This window comes from Cyprinus carpio, chromosome B21 (genome assembly GCF_018340385.1).
Source record: "Cyprinus carpio isolate SPL01 chromosome B21, ASM1834038v1, whole genome shotgun sequence".
NCBI lineage: Eukaryota > Metazoa > Chordata > Actinopteri > Cypriniformes > Cyprinidae > Cyprinus > Cyprinus carpio.
In genome coordinates, this window is record NC_056617.1 from 106,072 (window position 1) to 129,078 (window position 23,007).

Genomic DNA, 23,007 nt, shown 5'->3' on the forward strand with positions numbered 1-23,007 from the left:
CCTCTGAGAAAAATTAATTGGGAAAATACTTCCAGAACCAAGGCCAAAATCATTCACGCAGTATGTCTAATTGTTACAAAATTAATATTATTTGTCTAATAATTATGAAAAATGCACACAAAAAAAATAGGTTTAATTAGGTGTCTTTAATTAGATGTGACTATTTTTATTGATACTTGTCAGTGTTGAAATAAAAGTGCAGAGCCTAAAATTAACAACAAATGCGGCTTAAAATCAGTGTTGGGGAGTATATTAAACAGTGTTCCTCACCAATTGGCTGACAACTTTTTGAAGGGAAATTTGCTTAATGCAGTTAAAACTAGTAAAATGTGTTAAGAACAGAAACCTCAATATGCTGTTTAGTTAGGAAGCTCACTCTCTTTTGGAACAGGACCAGTTAATGTATTGATGCGTATATTGGTTTTAATGCTGTTGTTATTGTTTTGTTTGACAGTCTCGCCCGCGGCGGTCACCACACCCAAGAGCTCCATCCTGTCTCCTAGTCTGCTGTCTGACCTGCAAGGGCTCTCGATCTCACCCACTGCATCGGCCTTACAGGTGTGTGTCTGACTTTGTGTTGATGTTTAATAAGTCTCTCTTGAATACTTGGAGTTGATTTGTTTGCATAAAATGACTTGTACTCTATATTCATCCTGTTTGGGTTTATTTTGCATTAATGACCGGCTGACTGTACATTATACCACTTGCTTTTTTTCATTTGCCATCCAGTTTTTTGTTTGTGTCCATCTAGATGTCTTCTATGTTCTATTTCTTTTTGTTCTGCTGTATTATAGATCGGTTTTTCATTGCCTTCCCTCTTTCTTCTCCTCCTATGTGTGTGTGTGTGTTGTCAGCGTATGTGATTGTTGACCTTTTGCAGTATGACGGCTCCTTCCTCTCCCGTGAGAGTCCTGTGTCAGGGAGAGAGGGATGTCAAGAGAGCGAGAGGGAGGGAGGGAGAGATGTCAGTAAGAGATGAATGAAGCATGTGTGGTCATTTCTTCTCAAATACTATGTGTGTCTTTCTCTTTTAGGATTGACACATGAACTGTAATATCCCAGCGGCCCACAGACACCCCCCGACAATAACACACACACTATACGCGTGTTTATAGACCTGCACTGCCATCATATTTCAACCTAAAGATTCTTAGTGGGATCCGGACCTTGATTTTATTGTTTGTAATATTTTGTGGTGTTTTTAGCATATTTTTGTGAAGACATTGGATCGATAAAGATATTTTTGCATAGTAAACGCAAGCTCAAGTTAATATACAATATAGACACATTAGAGCTAGCAGCACTACCATTCAAACACTTGAGGATGGAAATATTTTTGTTATATATTTATGCTCACAAAGGCTGCATTTATTTGATCAAAAATACAGTAAAAAGCAGTAATATTGTCAAAATATTATAACAATTTAAAATGAGGTTTTTATTTGAATATATTTTAAAATGTAATTTGTTTCTGTAGTGCAAAGCTACATTACTCCAGTCTTCAGTGTCACATGATCCTTCAGAAACCATTCTAATCTGCTGACAAAGAAACATTTATTAGTATTTTCAGTGTTGAAACCAGTTGTGCTGCTTAATATTTTTGTAAAAAACTATGCATTTTTTTCCCAGAGTTCTTTGATGAATCGAAAAGAACAGCATTTATTTGAAATAGAAACCTTTTGTAATTTAATTTTTACTGTCAGTTTTGATCAGTTTAATGCATCCTTGCTGAATAAAGTTTTTATTTGTTTCTTTAAAAAAAAAAAAACTTAAAAGGTAGTGCACTGTCTATTTATTATTATTATTATTTATTTATAAATTATTCATTTTTTTAGGTTTAATTAAACTAGTCCCTCGTCTAATGATCATATTAGTAGACCTGAAGGAATTATTGTGTAAACTAGCACTAAACTGGTTCAAAACATTTAGACTGAGATTTCAAGAACTGGCTATTATCAGATTAACAAAACCGACTTGTCAATTGGCAGTTTGTCCTTAAAGAGCTTAAAATTGATTTGATATTATTATTATTATTATTACTTTGCCTGGAAATAATTTTGAGTTTTATCTGCCATTTTTCTTTTAAAGAAAAGCAAACAAATGGAGTTATTTAGTGATTTGTGTATTTGCTCAGTAATGATTGTAAAGCAGGGCTAATAAAGTCTTATTGATTACACACAGTATTGTGAAAAATACGTTTTCATTGAAACATGTGTGACCCTGGTCTTAAGTCGCTGGGGTATATTTGTAGCAATAGTCAAAAATACATTGTATGGGTCAAAATTATCATTTTTTTTATGCCAAAAATCATTAGGATATTAAGTAAAGTTCATGTTCCATAAGGATATTTGGTAAATTTCCTACTGTAAATATATCAAAACGTAATATGTACTGCTGAGAACTAATCAAATTGTTTTAATATTCTAATATTATTAGAAAATACTTTTTTTTTATTTAATTTTTTTTATAAAACGTCAAATTGCACCAAAAAGCATGCAAAGGTCATACTGATTTATTACTTTGAGTATACGAGCATGCTATTAAACTCCAGACATCTTCCTGACAGCGCTGTGGTTAAACTATGATTGCTGATAACACACAATCCTTGAGATCCCAGAGTCGAAGAAAACTTTTAAACTTCCCATAGGTTTCAACCTCCATCTGTCAGAATTCCTATTCTCCTCCTGTCCATCACTGCAGGGTTGCCCCTGTGACCTGTACCGGCGGGTGTCAGCGCCGCCGCTTTGATTGACAGGCTCGTCAGGCCCGGGCCGCTGCGCAGCTAGAAGCTGTTAGGCACAGGTCATTAGAATACTACCCACGAGCCTCGGCGGGAAGGCTAATCAGAGCTGAAATAAAGGGTGAGATTGAGAGAAAGAGAAAGGGCTTATTTAAAGTCAATGCTATGCATAAATACATTACAGGCCGCTATAATCTTAGTCACGGTGGATAAACCTCATCTCTCTCGCTCGCACATACATGCATTCATTATGGCGTGTCACGTCACACAGCTGGTCTTTCTTAGCCGCGTGCATGCAGATGTATGAAAATATATTCATACGACGCGGCTGCGAGTATGTGTGTGTGACTTTGGCCGGCGCAGGTACAGATGAAATAACGGTGTGTGAAATAGAGAGACACTCTGATGCATTCTGGGACGGTTAGTGGCGGTATTTAGCCGATCCGGGGTCAGCGTGCGAACTATCTGCCTCGGCTCCTCCCGTTTCTAATAACATTTTGACGTGTGGATCTGCTCTGAAATACTGTTTAAGCGTGCGCCGGGGAGCCGGCTGATAACTTTTCATTCATAATTAGCGTGGGGCGAATGGGGGCCGAACGCAGGGCGTCGGAGGGAAATTGAACTGTCATTGTAGGGCGAGCGGGGGGCGAACGAGGGTGAGCGCGGACTGAGCACGGGGTGGGGGGTGTTTGACCCCATCACAATCCGGGGTCCGCGTCATAATTTGTTCATTTGGTGCCCATCAGCCGGCCGGCGTTGCCACGGTGACCCCGTTCTTCTCGGAGCACGCTCAGTGCCGTCCTCATTATGACTCAGCAGCAAGATAGAAACGCACATGGAGACGGCGAGTCGCGCTGTCAATCACATGTGCTTTACACTGGACACGTTTAGCGTGGCTTTTTGAGCACTATAAGACACTTTTGATTTGATTGTGTGCAAGTATCAGTGTTTCCCACAGGATTTTGTGAGACTATGGGTGGGTGAACATTGGGGGGTCCAGGAGTATGATTTTTTTTTTTAATGTATTTTCAAGTTAAATGTATCAATATGGTGAACTTTGGGAGTAAAATTAAGAGCATCAACCCCTTTGCAGTGACCAATAAAATCTCTTTGTGCATTGAAGTTGACCTAGACTTTAAAGTGGACACAAATAAGGGTTATTATGGTTAACTAAAATTATAAACATAAAAATTCCCTTTGGTTTCTTGAAATAAAATAAACATTAAGTGAAGTAAAATAAAATATTTATAAAAGAATAAATATAACTGAACCTAAAACTGAGATAAAAAATTAATAAAATAAACAGTAATATTAAATTAATATTAATAATGTAATTAATTAATATAATATACTTAATATTAAAATAAAAAAATAAATAAAATAATAATTAAAATGACAAAAATGAATACAAATTTTACTGGAATTAAAATGTAAACTGAAAATATAAAAAATATCTCAAATTTCAAAATACCTCAAATTTCAAAGTTCAAAATATTAATAAAACTGCTAACATCATACAAAATCAGTTGTGATAGTGTTTCACAATTAACAATAATAATAATTGTAATATTGTAATACATTATTTGATAAATTTTTAATTATGCATTATTGTATACATAATTATTGTAATACATCTGCACTGTAACATAAACCAAATAATTTATCTTAATTTTTGTTTACAGTAGTAAAATTACAGTATGTATTAATTTTCTTCACTCAAGAGTTATAACCTCAAGCTTTACATTTCTATGTTTAGTTGACAGCAATTTATTTCGTTTTTCTTTACAATTCTGGTGAAATTCTGTAATCATCTGTTCACAAAAATGTAAAATAAAATTATGCTAATGTGAAAATGAACCTGGCACACGTTGCATTCCCAAATGGATGTTAAGCACATCCAGCAATATAAATACACGCAATAGATACTTTGAGTAAAAAGTATCTGAGGTTTTATACAAGAATTTCAATTTTAGTTCTTCTGACTGATCCATAACCCTAAAAAATGCCACAAAACACAACGTTAGACGTTTGCTTTTTTGTACATTATATATTTCACTACGCCAAAGAAACGAACTCCTATTTTTTTACATTTATTTCACAGCCTTCAATATTAATCACGGTGACTTTTAACATCTGACAGGATCAATGCGTGCACACACCTCGCCAAATGACATTTTTCTCTTACAGACAGTCTCATAAACAAATGAATTAGATTTCAAACAGCAATAGAAAATAGATTTTTAATTCTCTCTGCTTTATGTCCCTCCGTCCTCCGTTTATCCTTCTTTTCCCTCCTCTGGTTTCTTTCTCTCTCTTCCTCTTTATCCCGGCCAGTGGATGTGTTTTGCATCTGTCAGCAGAATTGGGCGCCAGGTGGACAGAGAGGATGCTGGGATATGTGAAGGTGACTAGAGCGAGTTGTCATCCATCACTGAGGTTTCCTTTAAGCTCATCTATAATAGAGCCCCTCAATCAAGCTCCCCTTCACACGGGAGACGTGTCCGAGCATGTGTGCGGGACGCTGCGGTCAAGGTTACTCTTTTCTTTTCGGTTATTTACTCTTCCACCGCCCTGTGGAGTTGACCACTTTATAGGACGCAAAGTGTGTGTGTTATATTGGTGATCATAAGCGATGTGTTGTATATTGGCTTGTCCAGTCCTTGAGGACACTGACAGGAGCGGTTATCATGAAACGGTGGACACAACTTGTGCGTCTCTGTGTGGTAAATCTGACAGTGTAAACATTACGGCCACTTTTATCAACACAGACCAGCTTGACACCTCCAAAAGCATGGCTATAAATTCATGGTGTGTTTGTGTATATGTGTGTTCTTGTAGGAAGCTTACAAAAGGATATGATGCATCTAAAGGTGTTTTCAGCTGCACATAACTGCTGTGTTCGTATAACGCTGCTGTTTCAGATAAACCAACTCATTCATACTGTCAGGTTTTCAAACCAATTTTATTTTGGTTTGTCTAGTTTCGGTTGCGCCATCCGTCATGGTGAATGTAGGTGATGTGCAGGCCTGTACAGAAGCTCTGCAAATTTCCGCAGAATTTGAACGGCCACCATTCACTTTTTTCTACATGTACCCCACCTGTTTGTGATTTTTATATAAACACATTATTTTTATAAATAATGTTATATTTGATACTTAATTTGATATTATTAATGTTAAAATGTATCAAAATAATTTGTTAATTTAATGTTTAATTAATTAATTAATTTAATTTATAAAACATTTATCAAAATTTAGTATTTTCTATTAAAATGAATATAATGTTAAATGTATTATGATTGTATTAATAATGTAATATTATTTATCTGTATTTAATTTTATTTAATATGAATACAATTTATCAAAATGTTTTATAATGTTAATACTATATATAAAATGTGTTATGATTAAATTAATAAAATATTTTTAAATTAATATTTAATCTTTTTTTTCTTACATTTTCCACACACTTGTTTGTTTTTATTAAATATTTCGAGAAATAATATAATATTAATAATTGTAGTACCAAAATAAATTTAATGGTCATAATTTAATATCACCGATCAAAATGAACATTTCATAATATTATTAACATTATATTAAATTGTTATAACATTGTATTTATAATTTAATGTTAATTATCTAGATTTAATAATTATATTATTTCATATTATTTAGTATTGTAATATCATTTATCAAAATAGAATATAATTTATTTATAATATTAATATTAAAATAATGTATTATGGTTATATGAATAATTTAATATTTAGTTATATTTAATAATATTTAATATTAATAATGTAGTAATCAATTTAATGTAATTGGTAGAAAATAATATATTTTAGATTTTTAATGTTTAATAATAAAAGTATCAGTTATATTACAAAATTTGATACTGCTTTAGCTGTTGATATGAATTATTTTCAGCTACATTTAACAGTTTTTTACCATACTGTATTTAAACCCATTTCCTAGAATTCTGCAGATTTATTTTCTGCAAAATCAAAACAATGTGTTCATTACATTTTTAATGCTCTAACATTAAAAATGTTAAAGCATTCAGAACTGAGCAGTGAAAAAATTACCGGTCCGCAAACAGAGCCTTGAGGTACTTCAGAATATGAAAGGATGCCATTTTTCTTTGCACATGTTCAGTTTATTTCTATTTTTAGCTTTTATAACACCTCTCATTACTCTAGGAAAATACTCCAGTGTTGGGTTGCAGATGGCTCGGAGGGATTGCTTGTGTAGAAGACCGTGCCATGGCCAACAAATAAGTTGCATGCAGAAATGTCATCCCTGTCCAGGTGTTCAGGAGTGCAGTGTAGAGCCAGAAAACTGCCATCAGCCGCCGATCAGTTCTGCTGTCACACGAGCTAGAGAGAATCCAGAGAGTCAGGAGTAATGCATTGAGATGTCAGTGGTCTTTCCACACTCGTCATATTGATGGCAGCCGGTGTCACAGGACACAATTCAGGCATGACGCTTGGCCTTTCTTTTCTTTGGGCCTTTACAGTGATTTTCTTGAAGCAAACGAGTGAATCAGGGATGCCCCTTTTTTTCCTGATACGATTGCAGATTATTTTTGTTGTGGCTGAGAGCTGATATGATGGTCAGTATTATACACTACTGTTCAAAAGTTTGGAGATTTTTAATAGAATTTTAAATTTCACTAAGGTAACATTATCTAGAAGTTTTGTGACAGTCTTGAAAACAGACTTATGATAGTCTTGGAAACAGTTCCTGGAATTGGTTAGACATGATAAACAAGTAAGTAATAAGCATTTATATAACTGTGTTAATGAGTTCATGATGTTATGGAGTTGCATTTTAGCTTAAAGAAGAAAACACTTAATGCAAACCCCTGACCCTAAGTATTTAATGTTGGCACAATTCCTCCCACATTGTTTGTGTAACCACCTAGCAACCATTCAGAACAGCTTTGCAACCACAATGCACTGACATTAGCATTGTTATGGTAACTTTAGCACAGATGCGTTGTCGAACCACTATTTTTTATTTTATTTTTTTTCAGAAAAAAAATCTAGCTCTGTTTCCACACTGCTTATCTTATAAATGACCTAAGACAGCATTAAGAGCATCCTAGCATTACTCTAACATTAAATAGGCATTTTGCTAAGGTTTCCCAAATGTTTCGCTAATATGTTTATAATGAAAATAGCCTTATGCTTCTCTATCATCTTCATCTGTGTCTCAGAGATTTTGCATTAACGTAAAAAGTTAAAAGGTGGCTTTATTAAGAGGAGGAAATGGGTTGATGGTGGCTCTTTAAGTACTGCCTTCTTCTTTTCACTTTCATGTCTGTCTGTTTGCAAATAGGTATTTTTTTATGTTTTATGTGAATATTGACATTTTACATGTTTTAGGTCTTAAAGTTTTAATTCATTGGCAAAATAATTTTCCGTGGGTCAGACAGAAAAATAAATAGTGTTGATTAATTGCCAAAATAATTACTGTTTCCATACAGGTTTCCTCTCATTTTCCATTGGTCAGACAAAAAAAATAATCAGACCAAACACGTTCAGGAATAATGCAACCCAACTATAGTCTTGAATATTACTTATTTACCGACACAAATTATCCAGAAGGCACTGTTGCTGATCATAAGGACCAAATTCTTTTTGATGCATATTGTTCTTTCCTTTTCTAATCAGTTTGTTGCCAGCTGCAGGTGTTCTCTTCTCTGTCTTTATGTATTTCTTGTTTGTCAGTTTGACACCATTTCTTGGGATGTACGTGTCTCCCTGCAGGCGAGTTCTCCCGTGTTTGTGCCGGAAACCTCCCGTGAGCTGCTCCACAGGATGACGGGTAAAGGTTTGTCCGCCCAGTACCGCTTCACCCGGCAGCCCTGTATCTATGGCAACAGCATGGTATCCCTGCAGCTGACGCTAAGCAACAGTAGTGACCAAGCCCTGGAGAACATCCACATCTCTGAGAAGAGTTCCACTGGACAAAACATCCACCGCTTTAATGCTATCGGTGAGCTTCACACGTGAATAAATGGAGTTTTAAATGGATAGTTTTGAATGTTTGGGTGTGTGTGTTTGTGGAACTTGGGTAATAGGATTGCCGTGCTCTTGCTTGATTTTCAAGTACAAATCATTCTGAAATTGGCACAAACATCAGCACAGTACAACATGAACAGTTAGCTTTATCAATATCAACACCAATTCGGCAGCTACTGCTTATTTACTTTCATATTTATTTATTTATTTATTTATTTATTTATTTTAATCATAGTTGCTCTTTTTATGTTGGGTATACTTATTGTTTTGTGCATTGGGCATTCATATTATTATTTATTTATATTTATATTTTAATTATAGTTTGTTTTGTTTTTTTACGTTAGGTGTTTGTTTATTTACATTATTTTACTTAGGGTATTTATTTATGTATTTGTTCATTCATTCATACAATTTTAGTAATTATAGTAGTTTTTTTTCATTGAGTATTTATTTGAATTATAGTTGATTTTTTTACACTGAGTGTTAATTATTTTAATTTTTTTTTTTTTTACAGTATTTAAGTTTTTTTTTTTTTTTTTTTTTACAATTAGTATTTATTTTAATAGTGGTATTTTTTTTTTTTTTTTTTACTTTATTTATTGTTGTTTTTAATGTTGAGTTTTTATTTTTTATTTATTTTAATTACATCTCTTTTACAGGCATTTTTTATTATTATTATTTTGTGCTTTGATAATACTTTTATTTATTTAATAATGTTTTTTATTAAGGTATTTATTTATTTTTACATTGGCTCATATTTTGTCTTTACGTTTTCTCTCTCTTCCAGTCAGGGATTTTGTGGTCCTGTTTTCAACCTTTAGTTGAATCTTTCTTTCTCTGATTGTCATTTAAATTTTTATCAGTTCATCTTAATCAAAGACCTTCTAAATTTTGTAGAATTCAAGAAGGCAACCCATTTATTTTGTATGTGTTTATTAACTATTAACAGTCAAATTAGTCATTGATAAATATTAGTTATTAATCAGACTGTCCAGCACACACACACTTTCACATTCTGCCTCCTTCAGCCTGTATTAATGCAGCTGATATGATTTCAGCCGGTGTATCGATTAGCAGAGGTCCTCTCATCAGACACACGGCTCACAGTGGTGCACAACACAAACACACACTCACATTCCCTGTTTTCTCTCAGTCTGTTTCTCTCGTTCTCTGTCACAAAGCAGTTTTAGTCATTCACAGGACAGGTTTGGGTTTATAACATTAAATTGAACCATGCTCGTGGTGTTAAAGCATCTCAAAGATGAATTTCATGGCTGGGAGGGATCAAGAACAGATCAAGCTTCTTTATATTGTGCTGCACTTTCACAGTTCAACTCTACACCAACGATTTCACTCCTGTCTTTTTCCTTCCATCCTTCCTTCTGTCCTTTCTTCCTTTCATTCTTCCTTTTTATTCTTCCTTTCTCCCTTTTTTCCTTCCTTCCTTCTGTTTTTTCTTGCTTAGTTACTTCCTTTATTCTGTTATTTCTTCCTTCCATCCTTCTGGTTTTCCTTACCTTCTTCTGACCTTCTTTACAATCTTCCTTTTGGCCTTTCTTTCTACTCTTTTTTTTTTTTTTTTTTTTTTTTTTTTTTTTTTTTTTTTTTTTTTACATTTTTCCTTCCCTCTGTCTTTTCTTCTTTCCCTCCCTTGTTTCATTATTTCTTCCTTCCATTCTCCTGGCTTTCTTCACTGTCTTCCTTCTTTAATTTCTTTCTTCTGGCCTTCCATCCTTTTTTTGTTTCTTTCCTTCCTTACTTCCTTCAGTTTGCCTTTCCTTCTTCCTTTCTTTCTGTTTTTTTCTTTTTCTTCCAGCCTTCCATACTGTCTTCCTTTTTTTCTGTTTGTTCATTGTCCTTTCTTTCCTTAATTCTTTCTGTCTTTATTTTACCTCCGTCCTTCTGATTTTCCTTTCCCTTCTTTACTTCCTTCCATCCATCCTTCCTTCTTCATTACGTTTTTTCCTCCATTTCATCCTTTTCTCTCTTCTTTCTTCCATTCGTCCTTCCTCTTTTTTCCATCTTCTCCCTTCTTTCCTTCCTTTGTTCTTCTTCCCTCCATCTATCCTTCCTTCGTTCTTTCTTTACTTCCTTTAGTTCATCCTTCATTCTTCCTATCCATCCTTGCTTTTTTCTTTCCTTCATTCCTTCTATTTTCTTACTCCCGTCCTTCTGACCTTGCTTCCCCGTATTCACTTCCTTCCATTCTTCCTTCCTTCTTCCTTTCATTTTTTCCCTCAGTTCATTCCTTTTCTTTTCTTCCTTCCTTCTTCTCATTCTTCCTCACTTTTTTCATATTTCCTCCTTTCTTTCTTTCTTTTTTGCCCTTCCTTTCTTTTGTTTTTTTCTTCATTCCATCCTTCCTTTCTTCCATCCTTCTGTCTTTACTTCCTTTTGCGTATCCTTCATTCTTTCTATCCATCCTAGCTTTTTTTCTTCATTCCTTCTGTTTTCTTACTTCCATCCTTCCAACCTTGCTTTCCCCCTCATTTACTTTCCATTTTTACTTCCTTCTTCCTTAAGTTTTTTCCATCCTTCCAACCTTGCTTTCCTGGCCTTTTCTGTGTTTCCTTTTTCTTCCTTTGTTTTTTTTTGCCCTTCTGTCCTGCTTTGTTTTGTTTTTTTAATTCCATCTATCCACCTCCTTTATCTTCCTTTAGGTTTATCCTTCATACTTCCTGTCCATTCTTCTTTCTTTCCTTCCTTGCTTTGATTTTTGTATTTTTCTCTGCCGAATTAGACTGATCTTATGGTTTTGATTGTTCAGACAGCGTGCTGACAGATCTTTCTCTCTGTCTTCAGAGCGTTTGGAGCCGCAGGCGTCAGTAACAGTGTCCATGGGTGTTGACTTCAATGACTCCACACAAGCTGCAAAAAAAAACAAAACAAAAAAAAGAAATTCCAGCTGTGGTAACACTTCACTACATATCATATACAGCATTGTTAAGAGGAGCCAGAATCTTTAAATCCCTAGCAATTTCCATCCCTACCTCGAGTCATTACGCTTCAGTAGCACTAAAACCCTTAGATCAGGCCACTTTGACACATCTGAGAACGAGGCACGATGGTGTTTGCTTTCCTCAAAAAACTACGTTCAGCAAAAACATGAATACACACTCACAATGTGTGCACGTTATGATGGCGCTAGCATGTCATTATACAGATTAAATTACTATTGTTCATTATCCTTACACAGGGTCGAAATAAGACAAAATTAATTGTTCCCCCTTTCAATACGTTTTTAAAAAATATATTATTACCGAATCTTGTGAATGGTAATAATATGCATTACATTTTTTTAATAATCTAATTTAGAGTGATTACACTTCTCCACAAAGCTTGTAATTGTTTTTTCTTTTTTCGATTACACCGGAGGCTTTTGTGATCGATACAGTGAAATAGCCAGGCGTGAATAACATCACCATAAACAGCCGAGCTGAAGAGAGGGAGTGAGCGGGCGACCGGTAGATTATGTGTGCTAATGGAGCCAATGTGAGTTCAATGACATGGAGACGAGTGGGCGCAGGTCAGGCCTGCACGCGTGTCTGTGGCCCTGGACCAAAGCCGAGCTCATGGAGTCAGTTTAAGGAGGGATTCGGCCCCTCTCCATCGCAGCTACGTCAAGAGATTATGCCGTATTAGACAGTAATACCTGGATTTACTCTGCACGTTGATCCCTAGCCCCCTTATTTGGTCTCTGAATCTTTTTCAAGCCCGTTTCCCCTCATCACCTGATCTCCATGGTGGCCCTGTTCTCCCGCTCCTGGATTCACTCTTTATTGGCTTCCTATTTCTCAGCAATGATAGGAAATACATTAACTGGTCAGATTTCAGTCCTTTGGTCGGAGTACCCTGACAGTAGTCTTTTTCCTGATTGGCAGGCCACATACAGTGATGATGCTGATCAATACGAATACGAAAATAGAAATGACTTTCATCCTTCTCTCTCCCGCTTTCTTTCTTGTTTAAGAACTGTGAAACACTGTTACAACTCCCCTGAAATGTTTTACGGCTTTATCACATCAGTTTGTTAGTTCACATGACATCAGAATTGATCCTGTTTACATTCTTTGTACATATTCCAGGACTTTTTTCTCACTCAGAAATGTAAAAATATATCACGTTACTGAGCTGAAGAAGGCACTCCTTAAGTAGATATGAAACGTCCATAAAATACAATTTTATATACTGTAATATTTATATTGTGTTAAATACCATATACATACTGCTGTTCAAAAATTTGGGGCTAGATTTTTAAATGTGTTTAGAAGTCTCTTACGTTTGCATTTATTTGATTAAAAATTATATTTGATTACAAATTGTGAAATATTATTGCAGTTTAAAATAAATGTTTTCTTTTTTAATATATTTTAAAATGTATTTTATTTTTGTTATACAAAGCTGAATTTTCAGCATCATTACTCCAGTCTTCAGTGTCACATGATCCTTCAGAAATCATTCTAATATGCTGAATGATTGCTGCTTCGTATTTTTGTGAGAAAACATGGTAATTAAGGATTCTTTGATAAAAGAAAGTTCAAAAGTAAATGAAATTTACTTCAACAGTGTTGAAGTGTTTTTGGTCACTTTTGATCAATTTTATGCATCCTTGCTTAATAAAAGTATTACTTTTTTCCTAAACTCTCGTACCAAGCGATAAAACTTTTGACGAGTAGTGAATATTTAGAAGGGAAACACAGAAAAATATGGACAAGTGTGTGGTGACCTTATGGTGCTGTTCTCTTTTCTTTCAGTACTAAAGAAGATGAATTCAGCGTGTCCATCCACCTGCGGTAGGAGAGCTGCTGTCTGCCCATCACCATGAGTTGAAGCAGACTTCACAAAGAGCAGAGTAATACAAACACACCTATTTAGCACTTTCCACACACAACACTGATGCTGTAAACCCAAAGAAATAACAATTAAGCATCTTCACAAATATACAGCTGTATCTCCTCTTCAGATAACATCTACAGTACACACCCATCTCAAAAACCTCAAGGGCATTGTACACAGGATTTTATAAATGAAAAGCCATTTTAAGTCTAATGCTCTGAAAGTAGTTTTTTCCCACTAAACTGAATCAACATGGTTTTCACCTCAAAATCGCTAGATGAACACAAAAGAAAGACTTGATACCTATTTTTTTTATGAAATGTAAGCAGTGCACTGACAAGTGTCCAAGTTGTGAACTGTTACAGAAAAAAAAAAAAGATTTACCGAATCAGTTTACTGAAGCTCCCGACAGGCACAATCTGGCACACATAGTATACTTCACATGTCCAACCGACACAAGTTGTCCACGGAGAACTAGAACTGACGTGTCTGACCTGTTCTCCGCAGGACCCCGGGGGTCCTAAGTGTTTATAAGCACTATTTGCGAGAAACTGATTGATATGAAACACTTTTTTTTTAAATCTGCCTCTCTTTAGCTTTTTACCTTGTCCAGATCCCAATTTATAATTTTTTCAATCTAAATACTTTTTTACTGTTCGATTTCAATGGCCAGTCTGAAATTGAAAATTCCTCGATAAAAAAATTCTCTTGAATAAGTAATTACTTTGCAGCTGTTAAAGTATGTCTAGATACATGTAGTATGAATAAGGGTTATTATAGTTTACTAAAACTAACACCATAAACCCAAATTTTTGATACAAGAAATTCAATTAATGTTTGAATAAATTTAATGTACTAAATAAATTTTTAACTAAGTAAACTGCAAAAAAAAACCTTAAATGGAATAAAATGTATAAAACTATATAATTAGAAAAATTATAAAAAATGACAAAAGTATACAACAAAATTACTAAAACAACTTAAAATTTAAAGTGAAAATGGCAAATATCAAATTAAAAAGTAGTTCAAAATATAAAAATAAAAACTATAATATCATCTCAGGTGATACTAAATAATACTTGCATGATGCTCATGTAGTTTGAATGGAAATATCCCATGTGGACTATCTGTTTGGCTGGCCAATGACAGACTGGTACAGGAAACCTATTTAAAAATAATTACTTATTAAAATGTACTACAAATATTTAAATATTTAAAAGATTAAAAAAATTATGCTGTTCCAAAAAAGTCAAGTTTTTGATTTTGATGCATACAGCCGATGTCTTAACCAGTTTTATCAATTTGGGGTAGGGTTATTCGATTTTTCTGACCCAGTGACAGACTGGGTATGGAAACCTGTTTGTGAAACAGTCATTTGTGCTTTATCATGTAACGTTAGGATGCAGAAATACACACTTCACTTTAAACTTTTCCTGGTCAAAATTTGTTCCCACTTCCTTTATCAACAAAACCGTTTCAGCGATAAAAAGCAAAACACAAGCCGGGAAAACCAAATAAATGGAAGCCAAGAAGAGAAAAGTTGTGTTTAGCGTGCATCTGGCTTGTTCGGATGCCTTTTCGGGAATACACACACACACACACCTGGCGCCGTTCGAAATACCTTTCTCCGCTTTACCAGGCCAACATTAGGCCGACATAATGAAGCAGACGGCTCTCCGAAAAGAAACGGCGGGTTTTGATTTTTCATTACGCTCAATGGATTCCTGCCTTGTCTTTTTAGAGACAGCTATACCTTCACTCAAGACGACAACGCGTACGCGCACATTTTAATGAGCGAAGAGAGTGCTTCCGCCTACTATTTACAGAAGAGGAACAGGAAGTAAGGCGCTTTTTATAGGCAATAATCTTTCTTAATTGTTGCTTTGGCAAGGCTTTAGCATCAAGGCCACGCTATATTCATTTACTCCACATTTCACTCTACAAATGAGCATGGACAGATTAAGGACTTAAATGAGCCACCTTCAAAACCTTTGCCCCTAAAACGAAGAGCTCCGAGAGAGTGTGTGTGTGTGTATTGCACGTATCACTGTGCACTCTCACATTCGCACCGTTGAAAGCAAGCTGAGTGGGTCGCGGGGTGTGTGCCTTCAGAAAGAAAAGCACCCAGTCCCGTGTAACACAACATTTTCATTATTTAGTCCAGTTTGGACGACATTTTCGCTTCATATTGTCTGAGCTGCGGTTTCCTGAAGAAGCTTGTTACGGAGCAGCGGCGAGCTGCTTTTATGTGCTTGTTACCGCTCGACGAGAGGTTTATTCACGACATCTCCGCTAATGTCCAGCACGGCCGCAGTGTTTTCTCCTCGCTAGCTTTTAGTCTTAATCAAGTCTAGTGGTCCAACCGCAGCTCACAAATAAATAACACATGCTCTTACGAAGGCTGAGCCGATTGTTTTTTTTTTTGACCTCAGTATCTTTCGCTCTGTGCTCGCCAGATGATAAATATGAAAGTATGCACACGTGATATACCATGCTTAGAGTTGGTTTTGCTACAAATCAGAGGTAATGCTGCTCATGTTCAAGCTTTATGGAAAACAGTGCTTCCTTTAGTTTAAGTACACATCGGGAGTTAAGTTTTAAGGTTTTAAAAGGGATTAGTTCATTCAAGAAATGAAAATTCAGTCATCCTTATGATGTTTTAAGGACATTTATGTTACAAAAATATGTTCTATTTCCATAATGCTGTTCTTTTGAACTTTCTTTTTCATCTTCAACAATATTTTCTTTCCCCAAAATATTGAGCAGCTTTTTTAAACAATTGATCATGTTTCTAGAGCAGCAAATCGGCATATAAGAATGATTCTTGAAGGAATTATTTGGACTGAATTCTGTAAATATAATATGCACTATAAGATTCTTTGAAAACATTAAAAAATCTTACAGACCCCACACTTCAAGATTTTTCATGTGTCATCTTTCAAGTTCATAAACAAGTTACCTGCTGCTATATACGTTACAACAGAAAAACTGTATATGCTCAAAAATCACCTAAGGCCCCTCCTGTGTTTGAAGCCAACTTTGAGCTCCCCAAACAATTTACATGAAATAATAATAAGAGACAAACACAACATTCAGCAAATTGCTGATATTATAACTGTTTCCTGAATACCTCTGTCGAGGCTAAGATTATTAAGAGTGTAACGCTACTGCTAATTTTCTGTGTTCAGGTAAACTGGTGGGCATGAAAGAAGCCATCGGGCAAATAATTACCATGATCGCCAGAGAAGCATGTCTCCCAGCCAATCAGTAAAACAGAAAGGTGGTGTCTGTCAGCCAATCTAGGTGTGATTCCATTCCAGTCAGGAGTAGATACACAGGTAAAAGAAAAAGTTGTTTCTTAGAAATAATTTGGACATTTAGTATTTTGTATTTTTCCACTTAATTTGGACAATTTTTTTTCTTTGCAAATAGCTTTATCCTCTTGTAGGAACTTGAATTGGTCTGTTTAAGTCTTATCTAGTACATTTTGGGGGTCGGCGTTGCTATAAAAAAAAAACAAAGTGTGTCCCTAGAAGATTGACTAAAATTAACAAAACCTACTTTTTGGAATGTCATCAAAAAGACCAATGTTTTTCTTTTTGTTATATATTCCTAAAATGTATTTGGCACTGTTTTCTAGGGTATAATTAGGTAGATTGGTATACAGTACATGTAAATTGTATGAATCCTTCCAAATTTTTATAAAGATATATTTTGCAGAGAAATTACCATAGGACATCTTCTGACTTTTTTTATGATTGTTGCTGTAAAGTTTTTTTAAATGGGATATATAAATAAAGGCACTTAGCCTACCTGCTGACACACAGACAAACGTTATTTTGTCTCTGTATCTCATATATGCACACAAACACAGTGGACGTTTGGTCTGGACTTTGGGGAGCAGTCTGATGCAGGCTAATTTAATTATAAAATGTATGAGCAAATATGAAAGCACCTTGAGAAGCATTAAAATCTTCCTCACAAGGACACACAGCACACACTCGGGCTGAGTGGAAATCAATGCCCCGCAGGTCTGTGGAAAAGGCCTATATTTCATTTGGAATACCGCAATCAGACAGAAATGAGAGCATGTCATCAATCACACGGCTGTTTTTTAACAGACACCCCAGAAAAAACTCTCCTTTTATCCTTCCTCTCTACAAAACCCTGAGACACTTGTACACTTATAAACAAATGACTGAGATGTCCTTGTGTGAGTTGTTGTGGTAAATACCACTTTTTGTCAGACCATTTAGATGTGAACTTTCTTTGGCTGTTGTAGTCTTTGAACAGGAACTAACACGATCCGTACAATTAGATACACATTTCCTAAGAGTGGTTTCTCCAGTGTTAGACTGTAAACTACAGTTTCTCTGTGTCCCCACAGTCCAGCTGGTGTCCTTTTTACTTAGAAATCTCTTTTTAGGGCTGTATTTCCCTTCATTGTCCCATCTATGTGCAACTCTGATACCAGCTGATTCAATATATAGCTCTATTTCCAAGCAGAAATTTCTTAGTAGTATTATTTTTGTTGTAGAGGCCTTCTCCAAACCATTATTAAGGTTATTCATGCACAAAGTCATGCACTTTCAGTATTTAATGGTACCTCCATACTGTCCAGTAGAGCTAATTGACCCAGTTCTTTAGTGGATCGGGTGTTTGTGGGTGCAGTTCTTCGTTTAAGTAAGTACCACTGCCCGCTGAGAATGCGAGAAACCAGGGGAGCCTTCTAAATGAGCTTCTGAAAAATGAGACTTGTTCTTGTGCTTTCTCTCTAGATCACAAAAGGAAAGCATTCTGTCCTCTCTGTTACTAAACACAAACTGAATAAATCACAGCTATTCTCACTGTTGTTGTTTTTTAGCAAGCCAAACCACAGCAGTCATAAATAGTCACAGTAGTGGATATACCACATATAAGAAGCTTTGTGTGTGTGTGTGTGTGTGTGTGTGTGTTCAGTGTTAGTTGGTGGGTTGACTGAACAACTAGTCAACTAATCTGCCTTTTTATTGCACCAAAGTATTATAGTGCTAACGAAAAAACAGTGATGTAATTGATGATATTTTATTTAATAAAATAACCTTGTCCAGATCCAATTTATAATTTTTTCAATCTTAAAATACTTTTTACTGTTCGATTTCAATGGCAGTCTGATGAAAATTCCTGATATTTCTCTTGAATAAATGCAATTGCTTTGCAGCTGTTAAAGTATGTTCTAGATACTGTAGTATGAATAAGGGTTGTGTAGTTTACTAAACTAACACCTAAAACAAATTTTGATACAAAAGAAATTCAATTAATGTTGAAATAATTTAATGTACTAAAATAAATTTTAACTAAGTAAACTGCAAAAAAACTTTAAATGGAATAAAATGTAATAAACTATATAGTAAAAAATTATAAAAATGACAAATTAAAAATAAAAACAGAAAACAAAAATAATCAAAAAATTTAACTAAATTTAAAATGGAAAATACGGCTAATTAAAACTTTAAATAAAATTAATAATAAACTTAAAGTGAAATAATACTTGCATGAATGCATGTAGTTTTGAATAATCCCATGTGGACTATCTGTTTGGCTGGCCAATGACAGACTGGGTACAGAAACCTGTTAAAAATAATAATTTATTAAAATGTTACAAATATTTAAATATTTAAAAGATTAAAAAAAATTATGCTTTCCAAAAGTCAAGTTTTTGATTTTGATGCATACAGCCGATGTCTTAACCAGTTTTATCAATTTGGGGTAGGGTTATCGATTTTTCTGACCAGTGACAGACTGGGTATGGAAACCTGTTTGGGAAACAGTCATTTTGTGCTTTATCATATAGCGTTAGTGATGCAGAAATACACTTCACCTTTAACTTTTCTGGTCAAATTTGTTTCCCACTTCCTTTATCCAACAAACCGTTTCAGCTGATAAAAGCAAGAAGCACAAGCAGGGGAAAGGAAACCAAATAAATGGAAGCCAAAGAAGAAAAGCAGTTTTTAGCGTGCATCTGGCTTGTTGGATGCCTTTAGAAATACTACACACACACACACCTAGCCACGTTCGAATGCACTACTCCGGCTTTACAGCCCAACATTAGGCCGACGCAATAATGAAGAAGGCGGCTCTCGAAGAAAGCGGCGGGGTTTGATTTTTCATTTTACGCTCAATGGATTCCTGCCTTGTCTTTTTAGAGAGCGGCTATACCTTCACTCGGAAGGCGACAGCGTCGCATATCGCATTTTTAATGGCGAAGAGAGTGCCTTCCCGCCTCACTATTTGGAGGCGAGGAACAGGAAGTAAGAAGCTTTTTATAGGCATCATTGTGCTTAATTGGTTGCTGTGGCAAAGGCTTTTAGCATAAGCCCGCTATATTCATTTACTCCACATTTTTCTCTACAATTAGAGCCTAATGGACAGATTTAAGACTTTAAATGAGCACTCTCAAAACCTTGCCCCCTAAGCGAGAGAGCATGTGTGTGTGTGTGTGTATTTGCCGCGTATCACTGTGCACTCTCACACATTCGCACCGTTTGAAAGCCAAGCTGAAGTGGGTCGGCGGTTTGTGCCTTTCAGAAAGAAAAGCGCCCAGTCCGGTGCAACACAGCATTTTACTCATTTGAGTCCAGTTTGGGCCGATTAAGCCATATTGTCTGAGGCGTGTTTCCCTGGAAAAGGAAGCTTGTTAAGGACGCAGCGGCGAGGCTGCTTTATGTGCTGTTACCGGATTCGGCCGAGGCTTATTCCGCGACATCTCCGGCTAATGTCAGCGCGGCCCGCGAGTGTTTCTCCGCTCGTTTTAGTCTTAATCAAGTCAGTGGTCCAAAAGCGCAGCTCACAATAAATAACACATGCTCTTACCCGAAGGCGAGATTATTTTGACCCCCGAGTATCTTTAGTTCTGTGCTTTCGTCAGATGATAAATATGAAGTATGCACCATTATACATGCTTCGTTTTGTTTGCTGCAAATCAAGTGCAGCGTTCATGTGTTCAAGCTTTATGCAGAACAGTGTTTCCTTTAGTTTAAGTACTCGATTTAAGTTTTAGTTTTAAAAGGGATGGTCATTCGAAATGAAAATTCAGTCATCCTTTGATGTTTTAAGGACATTTTATGTTACAAAATTGTCTAATTACAAATGCTGTCGTTTGAACGTTCTTGTCATCTCAACAAATTTTCCCCAAATTTAATCGCAGCTTTTTTAAAACAGTGGATAAATGTTTCTAGAGCAGCACATCGGCATATACGAATGATTTCTGAAGGAATCATGTGACTGAATTCGATGTAAATAGATGCACTATAAGACGTTTTGACACATTAAAAACATCTTACAGACCCCAATTACAAGATTTTTCATCCCTTTCACATCTTTCAAGTTCATAAACACAAGCACCTGCTGCGATCTACAGTACAACAGTACAACAGAAACTGTATATGCTCAAAAACTTACCTAAGGCTCTCCTAAGTTTGAATACCACTTGAGCTCCCCAAACAATGTTACATGAATAAGAAGAAAGACACAACACACATTGTGAAAAATTGAGGAAGTTAAACCGATGTCCCCTGAATACCTCTGTAGAGGCTAGATTAGTTAAGAGTGTAAATACAAGCTAATGATTTATTTCTGTGGTCAGGCGAAACTGGTGGGCATGAACGAAGTCATCGGCAACAATTACCAGGACGCCAGAGAATTCCTCCAGCCAATCAGGTAAACAGAAAGGTGGTTGTCCTGTCGCCAATCTAGGTATGATTCCATCCAGTCAGGAGAACATACACAGGTATACACGAAAAAGTTGTTTCTTAGAATATTTGGACCATTTGATATTTGTGTTTTTCACTTAATTTGCACAATTTTTTTCTTTTTCAATAGCTTTTAATCCTCTTTAGGAACTTGACTTGGTCTGTTTATGTCCTGATCTATGACATTTTGGGGGTCGGAGTGGCTACAAAAACAAAAGTGTCCCTAGCAGTGACCGAAATCTACACAAAACCGACTTTTTTGGAAATGTCATCAAAAAGAACCCATGTTTTTCTTTTGTTAGTATTCCTAAAAGGCAATTTGCACTGTTTTCCTAGGGTATAATTAAGCATTTGGTTAACAGTACAGGTAACTGTATGATTCCTTCAAATTTTTATAAAGATATATTTTGCAGAGAAAGGACCATAGGCCAATATTATGAACTTTGTAACGGACTGTAGCAGCCAACAACTTTCACACTCGACACAACCACACACACACAACTTAGGCCTACCTGCTGACGCACAGACAAACGTAGTGGTCTCTGTCTCATATATGCACACAACCACAGTGACGTTTGGTTACATGGACTTTGGGGCAGTCTGATGCAGCCTTATTTAATTAGAAAATATAGAGCAAATATGAAACGCACCTTGAGACGCATTAAAAAATCTCTCACAAGGACACACAGCACACTCGGGGCTGAGGTGAAATCAATGCCCGCAGGTGCTGTGAAAAGGCATATATTTCATTTAGAAGGACGCAATCGGGAAACTGAGAGCAATGTCCCCCCCATCATCAGCACGGCTGTTTTTTAACAGACAAACCCCACGACAAAAAACGCTCGGTATCCTTCCGCTACAAACCCTGAGAACACCTGTTTTCTCTGTACAATTATAAACAACTGGACCTGAGAGCTCCTGTGTGAGTTGTTGTGGGTACATACCACTTTTTGTAAAGACCAAGTTAGATGGTTAACTAACTGGCTGATTGTAGTCTTGGAAAGGAAAGAACACATGCAGTATATTAATATACACATTTCATCTGAGTGTGGCTTCGCAGTGTTAGACTGTATAAATACAGTTTCTTCTCTGTGGCCCACATGTCCTAGCTGGTGTCCTTTGTTACTTAGAATGAAATCTCTTTTAGGGCTGTATTTCCCTTAATTTGTCCCATTCAATGTGTCAACTCTGATACCAGGTGATTCAATATATGGTTGCTAATTTGCAAGTTTTGGAGAAATTTTTAGTAGTATTATTTTTTTGTTTGTAGAGGCCATTCTCCCAACCATTATTAGTTATTCATGCACAAAGTCATGCACTTTCAGTATTTAATGGTACCTGCTGGTCCAAGCAGTAGAGGCTAATTGACCCCGTTCTTTAGTAGTGTATCGTGGTTGGTTTGATTGGTGCAGTTCTTCTGTTTGGTCAGCAGGGGTCAGCACTTCTTCTGTCTGAGAGATGCGATTAAATCCAGGGAGCCTTCTAAATGAGCTTGAAAAACAGAGACTCTGTTCTTGTGCTTCTCATAGATCACAAAAGAAAGCATTCTGTCCTCTCTGTTACTAAACACAAACTGAATAAATCACAGCTATTCGCACTGTTGTTGGTTTTTTTTTTTAGGCCACCAAACCACAGCAGTCCCAGCAAAGTCACAGTATGTATATACAACATAT

General features: G+C 35.8%; 1 protein-coding gene across 1 annotated transcript in view; it reads left to right on the forward strand.

Moving 5' to 3' along the window:
• The window catches only part of LOC109065251 (AP-3 complex subunit beta-1-like), a 97,757-nt gene that overhangs the window by 35,411 nt on the left and 39,339 nt on the right, over nucleotides 1-23,007 (forward strand). The window contains exons 23-26 of the mRNA XM_042747805.1: nucleotides 455-558; nucleotides 8,514-8,742; nucleotides 11,571-11,638; nucleotides 21,229-21,302. Coding sequence (XP_042603739.1) covers nucleotides 455-558; nucleotides 8,514-8,742; nucleotides 11,571-11,638; nucleotides 21,229-21,302 — 475 coding nt within the window. The remainder of the gene's footprint in view (nucleotides 1-454; nucleotides 559-8,513; nucleotides 8,743-11,570; nucleotides 11,639-21,228; nucleotides 21,303-23,007) is intronic.